The sequence below is a fragment of the Lytechinus variegatus genome, chromosome 2 (genome assembly GCF_018143015.1).
Source record: "Lytechinus variegatus isolate NC3 chromosome 2, Lvar_3.0, whole genome shotgun sequence".
Lineage (NCBI taxonomy): Eukaryota > Metazoa > Echinodermata > Echinoidea > Temnopleuroida > Toxopneustidae > Lytechinus > Lytechinus variegatus.
The window spans coordinates 52,561,291-52,574,983 of record NC_054741.1 but is presented as its reverse complement, the minus strand read 5'-3'; the positions used below and the strand labels follow the sequence as shown (position 1 = coordinate 52,574,983).

Sequence of the window (13,693 nt, the reverse complement as noted above, 5' to 3'; positions counted from 1 at the left end):
TTTTTTTAATGTTTTCTTTATTTTGGGGGACCAGTAGATTTTAGGTTCGGACCAGTAGAAAAAGTGGGTTAGTGTGGAGCCCTGACTATGGTTACAAGACTTTCATGAAAGGCTCCCCTGAAGTTTGCTTCATCTCAAAAGCTATATTTTTTAAGCCAATTAAAAAAAAAGAAATCTAAAATGAACTAAAAATCTTTACCTCTTCTAGTGGAACAACATATGAAGGTATATCATATGCACTCATAAGTTTAGTAACAATCTCTCTGTTTGCACTCCTCTCTGATGCAGTCTGATCCATGATAATCCCATCTAGAGGAATTTTAAAGATCACATGACATTACAGTTACAAATACAGATCTATATCATATCAATAAAGAGTAAATAAGATGTTTGTTCAGCACAAATCACCTAACAGAGAATTTTCATGGAATTTCAGACAAGTCATTTCTATGTATAAGTGATTTTATTTGACTTACCAGTAAATGTTTCAAAATTTTGAATATAAACCTAAACTATAACATCTTCAATCCACATTTCATCATTTTCTCGCTAAATTTATCGGCCCTAACATTGTAATCCCAGTGTGTGGGCACGGCAATGTTGCTTCGTCTGTTTGCGACTCCTAGTTACTCCACAGAAAAATTGCAGCGCAGTAACTGAAAGTCACAAACACAATAAAATGGCAGTGTCCACACATCAGGATAACAGTAAGTGCCAATAAAATAGAGCTAGAAAATTGAGAAATATGCTCAATACTATAGAGATCTACTTGGTTGATTAAAAGGTCTGAAATATTATGTGATAGATTGAGATACAGAAATATAGGTCTTCAAGTGGTAGACTTCACATACTCATAGTCTTTCTTACATATTTCTTTTTTAAGCAGTCCACCGGTTTGGAAGAAAGCGTGCAATGGTGACCAACAGCATGTCTGTCACAAATAGACTGCCTGCTTCGACTCAGCCCTACCTGATATTATTATCATAGACACCATTGTAACAAATATCATTACTAGTATTAGTACAATTGTCATCATTATCACCACAATAAATATTATCACTATCAAACTCAATATGAAGCCACTAACCATCAATGTAGATGAGACTTGGAATGAATCTGAATTTCTTATGCTGATTCTCTGATCGTCCTTCATGAATTAATCGAGCCACTGCAGACGAGTTCTGACCACCAGAGAATGCAACTAGAACCTGAACATTTCCAACAAAGATGTAAGTGAATTGGCAGCAATCACTTTTATCACACTAACTCATTCAATCTTCTAACAAGAAAGACATAGGAAACATGCCTGTGTTTGGGCTATTTTGAAATAAACTTACACACTAGTAGACAAAAATTGGTCCAAGTAGGGCTGAAAAATTACTATGGTATTACCATAGTGAACAATGGGCATCTACATGTACCAATCAAAAACAAAGATTTCATGGATGTTACAATAGGATTGCAAAGTAACCGTAATACTAATCTTGTAAATTACATGTACATAACAGGATTCAGGAAGTGAACATCGCAACTATATGTATATATTGACTATCATAAGCAACAAACTTTTCAATTCTATAAAAACGAAAGAACGAGAGATCTACAAAGTCAAACTAACTTCTACCCTAAATCTCCTCACTCTTTCAGCAATAGAGATCATCACATTCACAATGATCCATATTTGGGCATGACAGCTTAGCAAATGATAGTACATGTATGGTAGGGGGTCCTACAGCTACACATCACTCATTGTGCATGCAAGTATGCCAAGTTTAATGGCAAAATGCGCACTCTCTGTGTGGAACTGTGAATGCAGTGTGATGAACGCTTCTTATTCAAATTTTCTACAGAGGCTGCAATAAATCACTTAATGCAGAGAAAATCAGCAGCTGTTTGGAATGATTCCTTTTCTTCCATATTTTCTATAATAATAGGAACATATTTCAGAAATTGAGGCACAGAAAATACTTTTTATTTGAATGATAAATCAAGGGTATAGCTTTAGGACCCCTTCTATATTGGGCGATAAAATTGAGGTGTGTTCATAAAACACGGCAGGATTTTCATATTAGTGAGTTTTATGATATTTTCTTCATGGTTAATATCTACCACAAATTAGAGTTAGATAATCTGTTGAAATATTAAACTTGCCAAAGTTTTTATCGTTTGTAAACAAAGTGTGTAGCATTAGATCTCCCCATCACACAGCTGATTTGTAATATGGATTCAAATTGTATAAAATGATTATAATAAACTGAATCACATTAAAAATAATCAGTTGCTCAGCTAATTTGTCACAAGGCCCAGACCTTCAAATCTTGACAAACCAAACCTGAAATAATGTAGGCATAATTTGATTTTCAAATTCGATAAGCCACTTTGGTCTACAGGGCAAAAATTGTACAAAAGTTCTGCATATTATTTTCATGTGTATCAAGCTGTATTTTGCAGGAATTAAAATCATACTGCACATTTCACCTATTTGTATTTTTATTGATATATTTTTAGCAATAAACAAGCAGAATATAAGCATAAAATACATCATACAGAAATCATACTTGTGTTTGAAATTTCAGATGGAGGAATTTCAAATAAATTAAAGTTTAAAACATGAACAGAAAGCAAAATAAAAAAGAAATGATGGGTTTGGTTTTACCTTTTCTTTGTCACGTATCAATCTTGATTTTCCTATGGTAGCTTTGAAGCGATGGGTTACGTAAGCTAAAAAGCAATTTCTGTAGGAAGAAATTGATATAAGGAATAATCAACAAAAAGTTAAACCAAAGTAAAGTGAAATGAACATTCTTAGGATATGAATACGGCCCATGTGCATTATTAGCCAACTTCGGCAAATCAAAGGCTAGCTGAACTGATATAACTGCTATTTACTAAACTACTAGTGTTACTTTGAAATAAAATCATAACTATGATACAATAACTGGGGCAGTATGTAATAAGCAGCCTGTGAGTTTAAGAGCTGTGAAGTTGGCTAATTTACAGTCAGCCTGCAGGTCCCTATATCAATTTGAAGATGGGCAGGATTCATTTTTCTTCTGTTCAAATCATATAATTTTCAACAAGAAGTACCCATTTAGTAGTACAATGTTGTTTGACTGGTTTATTTCCAATTCGTCCGATGCGATTTTGTCCAATTGCCAATTCGTCTACTATCATTTGGTCTACCATCAGTTCGTCCACTCACCACATGGCACATGGTGTACTTTCATTTAGTCTAATGCCATTCCGTCTAGAAACCAGTTGGTCCAATAGCCATTTAGTCCATATACCACTTGGTCTAATTGAACGAAGAGTTCAATTGTGTAAAATGAATAAAAATGAAATGGATATTAGACCGACTGGTTATGGGATAAAATGGTCACAGAAGAAATGGTGAGAAGACAAAATGATGATTGGACCAAATGGTTGTTAGACGAAATGTTGATGGATGGAATGGCATTAGACTAAATGAACATAGATCATGTGGTTAGTGGACGAGTTGGCAGTAGACAAATTTTTAATTTACCATCTGACTATGTGTGTTTTGTTTACATACATAGAATAAGTTAATTAAAGGTACACAGATGAGAGAAATAAAATATTACAAGAATAGATGGTGAATGGATGAGCAAACAGATAGTTGAGCTTACATCACAGGCCGAAAATGAACATATTTTCTGCAGTATAGGGCCTAATTCACTCCATCCTAATTGTTTGAGGTCCAAAATCTGGTATAAAACTTACTTTTGCAGTGATATATATTTATATGTACCGTTAAGTACACATAGACCATGCAAAATCAAAACGATTTCTCACCTACAAAAGGCATCTTTTACTCTTGCAATGACAACAGCTGCTTCTTCACACTTCATACAAGTTGAGCTCCTGTAATCAATGGAAATATAAAATGACTTAAATGTATGCTAGTTTTGGTAACAATATCAAATTGAGTTCGTACAGAATCCAATGAAATGACCACCAAAGTGTCTGTTGGTATAATAAAATGCATGTGCCAAAGGATTCTGGAAGAAATTGTGTAATTGCTGAGAAATCAGCAAATCAGCACAGGGGGTAGAGCATCGGGCCCGACGCTCTAAGCATTAATTATACATTGTCCCACGCGGGCTTATCTGTGTTGGGGATCATCGGTGTGAACATTTTTCAGCATAGATTTCAAGATTCACAAAGTCCAGTTAATGTAACTGTACCAGATCTAGATCCTCGATGATATACTGACAATTAAGCCTTGTTTTATGTACAGTACAGACTTTCTCATGAAATCAGTGTTTACTGCAACTACTGGAATTTCTCTTTAATGAGTTCATAAGTGGGCAATTCCATGGAAAATGTTCACTTTAGAGAAAAAATGAAGTTTTAGATTTCACTTAAGCAGTCAAATTTTCTCAAAAAGTAATCTATAAAGTCTCAATTTCCAATAGAAAAATCAAAATATTGATAAAATTTTGTAGTTATTTCCATCATCAAAAAAATAGAATAGTAAATGGAAAAAGTAAAAAATGTGGCTATTTTTAAACAATTCATCTTTCCTGTCTCTACTAAAAGCAAACAAGGTCCCAGAGGTCTCTTTTAACTTTTGAATAGTTGATTAATGTTTAAATCAACAGAAAATCATTGTTAAATTTTATGCCATTCATCAATTCTAGAGAAATCTGTCTCTAGATTTGTGTGATTTCTTTACCATAATCAGTGTCATGTCCGTTACGTTTTTCACTTAAAGTTTTCACAGCTTACAGGAAATTTGTCTGAAGGTACTGCAGATACAGATTCTATGTTAGAATTAAACCCCCTACCATGTGTAGCAATCATTTTCCTTTACCATTTCTCATTTTCATAAAAATAGCGTAACGGACATGACAATTCGCGTAACGGACATGACGCCTTTTATATGACAAAAGGCAGCATTCACAAAAACAAAATATTAGGCTCAGTGTCACAGACTGAGGTCAGTCTCAATTGCTAGAGGATAGCTGGATGTAATTACTCTTAGAATCTGCATGTCATTCAGCTATTTTTAGAAGTTGGAGAATGATGGAAGTTCAGCTCTTGTTCAGGTAGATTTTTCTGAAAATTAACGGTATGCCACATAATATTAGGATAAGATGCAGCTAGATCTCGCAACATACTCAGATCACAATCTGCATCATTTGTGTTTGAACAATGCAATTGATTATCTTTTTGCACTGACAGTTTGGAGCATGATAAAACTCCAACTTGTGAATTCATGAGATCATTGATGACATTGCTTCAAAGTATCTGACTTTCACCAACCTGTACTTCTTCAGTGATGGCACGCGCTCACATTTAAAAATAAGTTTGTATTGATTCAGATATCTGTGTTATATGATGTAGCTCTATGAATCCATAAATCTACAGTGGCACTTCTTTGCAATATCACAAAGCAAAGGGGCTGTGGAAGGAATAGGGCGCGATCAATTAAATTATGTCATCATAGTATTTTGGTCAGCCATAATCACGATTTGAATGATGTATCTTCATTGTACACAAGCAGCGCAGACAATGCAACAAAATTAGATACAGCCACATTTGTCAGCAAGCAAGATCGTAAGATTTAGAACATTCAAGATTTAATGAAGGTGTGATTTATACTCAGGATGCTATTTTGAATGAAAAAAAATCTCAGAAGCGATTTACAAACATTCCGATTACCTTTCAACTCATACATACTCGATAATGAAAGACTGGTAACTTCCAGGTACTGCTGTTAAATTTTAAAATACTTTTTAATGTCATTTTTTTAAATCTTAAAAATGACATTAATACTAGTACATATTCTTTATCATAAATACATTTCATAATACATGTATGTTCATCTTAGATTTATACAGGTCTGGTTCATTTTGTTTTCTTCTCACAAAAAATGAGATTTGGTCTTCTCAGTGTGTCGTAGTGGTACGATCAACATTGTATTCAATATAAAATTATCATGTAGGCTATAGCTATTAAATTAATGATACCTGCCATTGAGGCTGCCAATAATATTTACATATTTTTCTTAAGAATGTTAGTAAAGGTACTTTGCTGTTACATAATTACATTCATTATTCATATTTCTTTCATTTTGGAACTAAGAGGTGCTGATGAAGTTCCCCTCGTAAGGGTGTCATGTCCGTTACGCTAATGTATATTATCAAATAGTAAGCCATGAATAAAAAATAATCTTTACTATCAACTTTTTCTCCTTTAATTAGGTGAGGCAGATGGTAGTAACTGGAAAATAATCATTAACTGTTGTTAACTGGTATAAAAGAAATTTTTCTTAATATTTTTTTGTTTTATAAATATTGTACGAAAAGCCCCCCTCTCAAATTGCAAAATAATAGGAGATATTACAGATTACCAGTTATGATGTGTGTCTCTAACCTCTAGCCTTAACATGTAAACAATTAGACTTGTACCATATCTTGTAATAAAATAATTATATTCGCTTACAAAAAGTGGACGAAACTGTCATGTCCGTTACACTTCGTGTGTCATGTCCGTTACGCTACATTTTGAGCTATGAATACAGAATGGACTGCAAAACTGTTGTTAAACACAATTTTATGGATAGAGCATGATCTTAAGGTTACATTAACACCGAAGTCAGGTGCATGCAATCTAAGAATTCACAGGAATTTTGATAAGCAATAGGAGGTAAAAATGCTTTGTCCATTTTGTGTCATGTCCGTTACGCTTACAAAGAGTGCAATTTCTCCGCAACTGTTCAACGTAACCATTTGAAATTTTATGTGTATGTAACTGATACTTAAATGTGTCTGATAAGCTTAGTAACAATTATCAAGATACTGCTAATTCTACTGTATAAACCTTTGAATTACAAAAATTTGTCTGAACGTCATGTCCGTTACGCTGGAATTGACCAAGTGTGTTTATACTGGAGCCTCTCAAATCGTCCAGCATGGAAGGGAATCTTCTGGAAGGGAATCTTCTTCACCTGCATTCAAACAGCCAACCAAATACCGGCTTTTACTCGCTTATTCCAGAGGATCTAAGCCAGGGGCAGCACCCTTGTTTATGATAAATTGGCAAGACAATCTAAACTTGACGTAATCATTTTTAAAGGACAAGTCAATCCCACTAAAAAAGTTGATTTGAATAAAAAGAGAAATATCCAACAAGCATTAACACCGAAAATTTCATAAAAAATTGGATGTAAGATAAGAAAGACATTTTACAGATTCGCTTTATTTCACAAAACAGTTATATGCACATCCTAGTCACTCAATCAATGAACAATGATATAACCTTGTTTTCAGTTACATCTCCATATGTGGCAAAATAATGGTGGCAATGTTTGGCTTATTTTCTCTTTTTCTATGGGACAAATGCTTGATTTTCTTACACTGTCAGTTTCCATTACAGCTATATATCATATAGCTTGGCTCTCATGTAAATTTAATTCTTTAAATTATTTTTTCTTAACTAAAAACAGAGATTGAAAAATGAAAATTTTCTTGCCATATTACTTTCCACCAATAGAGGGCGTACACAAAAATATGCAAAAAATTTAAGTTTTTAAGCGCTCTGGTAAATACAAAAATTATTCCCAAGTTATTAATGAAAAATTAATTGCAACTGTATGGAAATTAGTTATTTTGGTCACAAAAGTGATATTTTAATGATTTTTCAAAGTGTGTGCAGCATTGGCATACCATAGTCCTACCTGTAGTTTCCCCTATTGTTTTAACCGATTTTTATTCCAATTCCCGATCCGATTTTCCCCTCTTTTCTACATTTTTCCGAACTCCGATTTTTGACAAGTGGGAAAAAAATCGGATCAGAAAAACCAAAACATAAACAAAGTTGTTAATGATGATAAACTCTTAGAGGACGCATGACCTACCGAAATAGATGCGCTATTATCCAAAGTTTACGATGATGAGAGAAGGTGAATATCATCGTAAACAACTTTGGATATTAGTGCGTCTTTTTCAGTAATTAATGCCACCTCTTAAAGTTCACGACGGGCTCCGCTATCACCAGGATGTTGTAGAGAAGGTGAATATCATCGTAAACAATTTTGGTAAGTCTTGCGTCCTTTAAGAGTTTACGATTACCTCCGCCAACACTACGATGTTGTAGACAAAGTGAATATAATCGAAAACAACGTTGGATAATAGTGCGTCTATTTCGGTAAGTCATGCGTCCTCTAAGAGTTTACGATTACCTCCACCATCACCACGATGTTGTAGAGAATGTGAATATCATCGTAAACAACTTTGGATAATAGTGCGTCTATTTCAGTAGGTCGTGCGTCTTCTAAGAGTTTACGATTGTGTCCGCCATCGCCATGATGTTGTAGAGAAGACTATCGTTGATCAGTGGTAGTGTCGCGCGCTGCAACATCATTATCTTCTTTTCCTTCCTCCGATTATGTCGGAGATCAAATCATCATCTTCTTCCTCCGCTTTTGTCAGAGATCAAAACAAATTCTGTCATCAGTGTAGCTTGCAGCATTTGTCCACGTGCCGGCCAAATACAAATTTTAATGTATTTCTTTCAAATTCTTTGTTTTTTAATATCTTCCGATCCGATATCCGAACCGATTTCGATTTTAGGAGCACAACTTCTGAACCGAACTCTGATCCCATTATTGCTCTAACTTACAACATTAGTTTCCCCACAGGCAGGATGGTTGCAGTGAACAAGTGATCCTAGTCGGTATGCAAATGAGGAGACTGATGATGTCATCCACTATTTCTTTTGTATTTTGAAATATTATAATTTTCTCCTCATTGTCAAGTGAAACAACAATTAATTCCTCCCTGAACATGTGGAATTAGCAATGTTTAATATATGGTTCAGTCAAGTTGGTCCTTATTGTCAAATCTGTAAAAAATAAAATGTTGTATAATTCAAACAACAAAAAACAAAAAAAGTGAGTGAGGGACGTCATTGACTGTTTCATTTGCATGCCACTGAATTGTGCACATAACTGTTTTGTGAAACAGTTATATGCATAACTTTCCAATTTTACATCCAGTTTTGATGAAACTTTCAGCATTATTATAATAATCATATATATCACATTAAATCTTAGCATTTGTTAAATAATAATTTTCATCTATTATACAAATCAGGGCTGATACAAATTGTTCTTCAAAACGGCATTTTGTAACATCACTAATCGAAGGTACATCGTATTGTAACGAAGCGGTTCAAAAGAATCAAAGGGTCAGACCTATTATATTTGTATTATTCACCGCCGATTTCAAAACATCGCATGCGATGCTTTGAAACCGGCCGTGAGTAATACATGAGAAGAAAAGATATTTCCCCAAAATCACCAATTTTGAGGTAACCGGAGGATGGACATGAAGTGAAATAAGGTAACCCAGGGAACTCCCGCCCGCATAGCGGGCGGGAGCCCAGGAGCTTACCGTGTAATTGACCATACTCACGGGACTAGCGGGAAGTATGGTCAAAATAATTCTCCGAATAAATAGTTAAAATAGAAATGAAGCACTTACCACAATTATATGGATGAAGGTCTAACGAGTGGCAGTTTCCTGACATCTGGGCACAAACTGGAACTTCAAAAAAAAGAGAAAATTTCTCTCCTTCTACCCCAGTCTCGATCGGCCATTTTGTTACGATTCATCACAAAAATGGCCGATCGAGACAGGGTAGAAGGAGAGAACTTTTCATTTTTTTGAGGTTCCAGTTTGTGCCCAGATGTCAGGAAACTGCCACTCGTTAGACCTTCATCCATATAATCGTGGTTAGTGCTTAATTTCTATTCTATTTTTTACTATTTATTCGGAGAATTATTTTGACCATACTTCACGCTAGTCCCGTGAGTATGGTCAATTACACGGTAAGCTCCTGGGCTAGGCTTCCGCCCGCATAGCGGGTGGGAGTTCCCTGGGTTAGAAATAAGGGTGAAGAGTAGTAAGATTAAGAAATTATTAAACTGTCTAAAGGCAAGCAATTTTTCATTCTCGTTATATTTTTTTCTATAATTTTACAATAAACCACCATTTGATACCAACTTTTATCACTCGGTATATCCAAACTGGTTTACCATCCCGAAGTTCGGGTAGGTGGTGAAGCGTAATGTAGCGGTGGTGAAGCGTAATGTAGCGGTAGTGAATTGGAGTTGGAGCCTGCACGAGCACGAACGTCGCCCGAGGTAGTGTGAGTGGGTCTACGTTCCACGTACGGGTGATTCCATACGTGTCGTACGGGACATTTATAGAGCATTTGACATTTTTTGACCAGAAAAACAAAAAATATTCCAGTAACTATAGGTGATCATCAAGTACTACCAGAGTGTTAGAAAAACCAAGACTTAACATGACTTGAATTCACATCCTGTATAATACAGATTTAAAATAGTAATGTGTCGTACGGACGCAGAAAAGGTGGCTTTTTTGGAAACCTTAAGTTTGTACTCAAAAGTCTGTGAGTTTGGCAAATCAATTCCATAGAAACTGAACTCAAATTGACACTCAATTACCCAAGAATAAACACATCTATGAAAGAAAGCAAAATAAACATTCATGAATAAATAAAGCAAATTATAATTTTCGAGAACATTGTGGCGTACGGGACATTCAAAATGTGTCGTACGGGACATCTCTAAATTGAAACCAAACTTTCTTACTTTATGTCACTTTGACTTCTTCAATCACATTAATTGGCTGATGATAATGATAATCCTATCAAACTAAGACATTCATTAGATTAGAAACCGCTATAAGTTGAATATTTCTGTCAATATAATTATTATAAACAAAATGTGTCGTACGGGACATTGTGTGTCGTACAGGACACTTGTGTGTCGTACGGGACACTTGTGTGTCGTACCGGACACTTGTGTGTTGTACAGGCACTTGCGTGTTGTACTGGGCAGCCTGAATAAAAAAATGAGCTTTTTATCAATCAGAAGGAGCATTGCCCCTAAATTTCTCTTTTTTATGAAAAATCTTTTAATAAATAGTCATTCAGGACAATATAATTAAGTAACCTCAATATATACAATTGGGAGAAATATGTTATAATTTTTTTTCATGATGGGAAATGTACAAGTGTTCACAGCATTTTTACGAGCTGAAAAACTTGAGGTTTTATATTTTGTAGATTTTTAGAGAATTAATTGATGATTTCCAAACACTATTTAAACAATGAATGAATGAAGCTTTGTGTAAATTATGGGGCTAAAATGTTATAATTTTTTTTATATAAAATGTATATCTACATGATATATGTCACAACTGTCACTTGTAATTCCTCATTTTTTTTCTAAAGAAATGCGGTTCTATTTTTTCAATCCCATCTGCATTTAATGAAACCATATGGTTTGTCTTATTTTCCAGATTTTTTTTTACAACTTGAAAAAAGTAAGGAGTTTCAATACTGTATATAAAAAAAATAGTGATCATCAAGGGAAGTCCAAATACATGTAGATGATCATGTAGACCAAAAGCTTCAGTCTCTGTATTTTGGTTGTTCCGCTGAACTGCGTTGGCTCACTCACCAATACATAGACTGAAAAGCTTGGAGGCCCGTACGTACAGACAACGTATTTTAGCAGTAACGTTAGATCGAACAGCGGGAACCCGATTTTCCGATCGTTTTTTTGTACATAAAATGTCATATTATGAAAAAGAAATCACATCCATATTTACGAAAAATGTTTAAAATTCAGAAATATCGTACCTTAGACCTCAGTTACCGCTAATTCTTTTGAAATGATGATCGAAACATCGTCATCTTCGATCCTTTCGTTGGTCAAGGTAAGTTGCCATCTTGGATGACGTCATCATCATTACAGACGTATTTACCAGTCGCTACCTATCACGATTTGTGCCGCTGCTTTGCGCTGCGCTTGGACATATTGATGTGCGTGCGTTCAGAACTTGTCGCTCGCATTGATTGGCCAAGATATCGAAAATTTAATCGGAAAGCCTTGATAAAAGCACAACTCGTTGACGGCTGCCATATTTTCCTCTCCGGCAGAAAGTAAAAAAATAAGGAATAACCCGGGGAATAACTCATCGGTAACGTATATTTTCAAAATATTATAAAATGTATATGATATCAATAGAAAGATTAGAGTCTAACGAAAATAGTGGACCTTCGTCCAAGATAATATAATGTCATTTAGAATCTAAAAGAAGTAACAAATCTGGACAAAACCAGTCAGCCGAATTGTCGGACCAGATTACACATGAAGGCTCGTACTGACACATTGCCGTCGGTAAATGGGGATTGTAGTAAAATGTCAGAAATTGTTGAATAAATCCCCAGAAACGACGGTTATTCCTGTCTAATGATCATGATGATTGATATGTATTTTTTTACATAATAATTCCACATTAGCATGCAAAAGGAAGTCATCTTCCAGGCTAGGTTGAAATAATTACAAAAGTTCTCTTTTCATGCTCAATGAAAAGAAATTAACCTGCTCTGATCAGTGAAAATCACCAGTTTAGCTGAAGGGATTCACAAAAGAATAAGCCTACATGAAATCAATTAAAATGTTTAGAATAACATATTTCATGTTCTATGGAGATAAACAAAGTACTTTTTCAGTTCACTTTACGTTAAATCAATTAAATGAATTTAAATATGTCTACTACTCATGGTTTCTGAATCCAAATCCTGCAATGAAATGCATTATTATATTGTGTGTCGTACGGGACATGTCCCGTACGACACACGCTGTGTCGTACGGGACAACTTTTAATAGGACAATAATTGAAAGATGAAGGGCAGTAATTAGATCCTTATGGGATAAATCGATCACCCATGGGTCAAACAAAGAGAATCTGACTTTATGAAATTTTTTGCAAAACTTTTGCATTGTCATGTGTCGTACGGGACATTGCCAAAAATAGGTTAGGAAAAATCAGGGCTGCCCCCATTATGGATCATGAAAATGTTGTAGATATTATTTGGAACCATCAATGATATATTATTCTATTGACCTGCAATATTTTCAATCTTCTCTTGCTTTGCAAATAAATGTTTTAGGCGGTGTTTGTACTTGACTATTCAATGAGCAAAATTATTGAAAATTTAAAATTCCATTGTTCCCCCCAATCAAAACTATAGGCCTATCTGTCTTCACTTTTGGTTAAAACTCATAATTTTCATAAAATTTAGGTATCATATCAAAATATTAGACTGCTTATGACTTATTGAAAGCATGTTGAAATTTCTGATATTTTTGAAGTTCTAGTGTGATATCGCCCGTACGTGTCGTGAGTTCACACACAAAAACAAATACGTGGGACATTAACGGGTAGGCTAGATTATTATTCAACGTGATTATTGTCTGTCGCAAGTCGCAACACATCGAAAAAATATCAGTATTCAAGCAAACCTTTTGAAAGATTTCTCCTCCATCATCATCAAAGATTCGTCACCTTGAACCTGACACATCTTCGTGAAGTTCTCGAAAAGTTAAAATGATGGTAATTAGGGGTTGGATCGGGTTGGATCTGATCTCTGAATAGAATGACGGCGATGAATCACAGAGATTTGTAGAATTAATAGGGCGCCCACTAGCGTTAAACCATTTTTTATATTTTAGGTTGTGCATACTACTAGTAAGTTAAGTCTCAGTCATATTTACTCCCGGATTATAACTCTCCGGCGGTCGTACGGCGAGTCGAAAAACCCAAAACATGTAGCCATTTAAACATTT

General features: G+C 34.8%; 1 protein-coding gene across 2 annotated transcripts in view; it reads right to left on the bottom strand.

The window, feature by feature from the left end:
• LOC121408341 (cytoplasmic tRNA 2-thiolation protein 2-A-like) overlaps positions 1–13,534 on the bottom strand; it is a 30,316-nt gene extending 16,782 nt beyond the window's left edge. Inside the window, exons 1-5 of one of the 2 annotated variants that reach the window (XM_041599773.1) lie at positions 13,370–13,534; positions 3,814–3,882; positions 2,657–2,735; positions 1,088–1,208; positions 200–309 (exon numbers count right to left, since the gene is read on the bottom strand). In XM_041599773.1, the coding sequence (XP_041455707.1) occupies positions 200–309; positions 1,088–1,208; positions 2,657–2,735; positions 3,814–3,882; positions 13,370–13,428 (438 nt within the window). In that variant the 5' untranslated portion in view covers positions 13,429–13,534. Of the gene's footprint in view, positions 1–199; positions 310–1,087; positions 1,209–2,656; positions 2,736–3,813; positions 3,883–8,096; positions 8,242–13,369 lie in introns of those variants that run through there. The other variant, XM_041599775.1, reaches the window with a different exon arrangement.
• Positions 13,535–13,693: the final 159 nt, after the last annotated feature.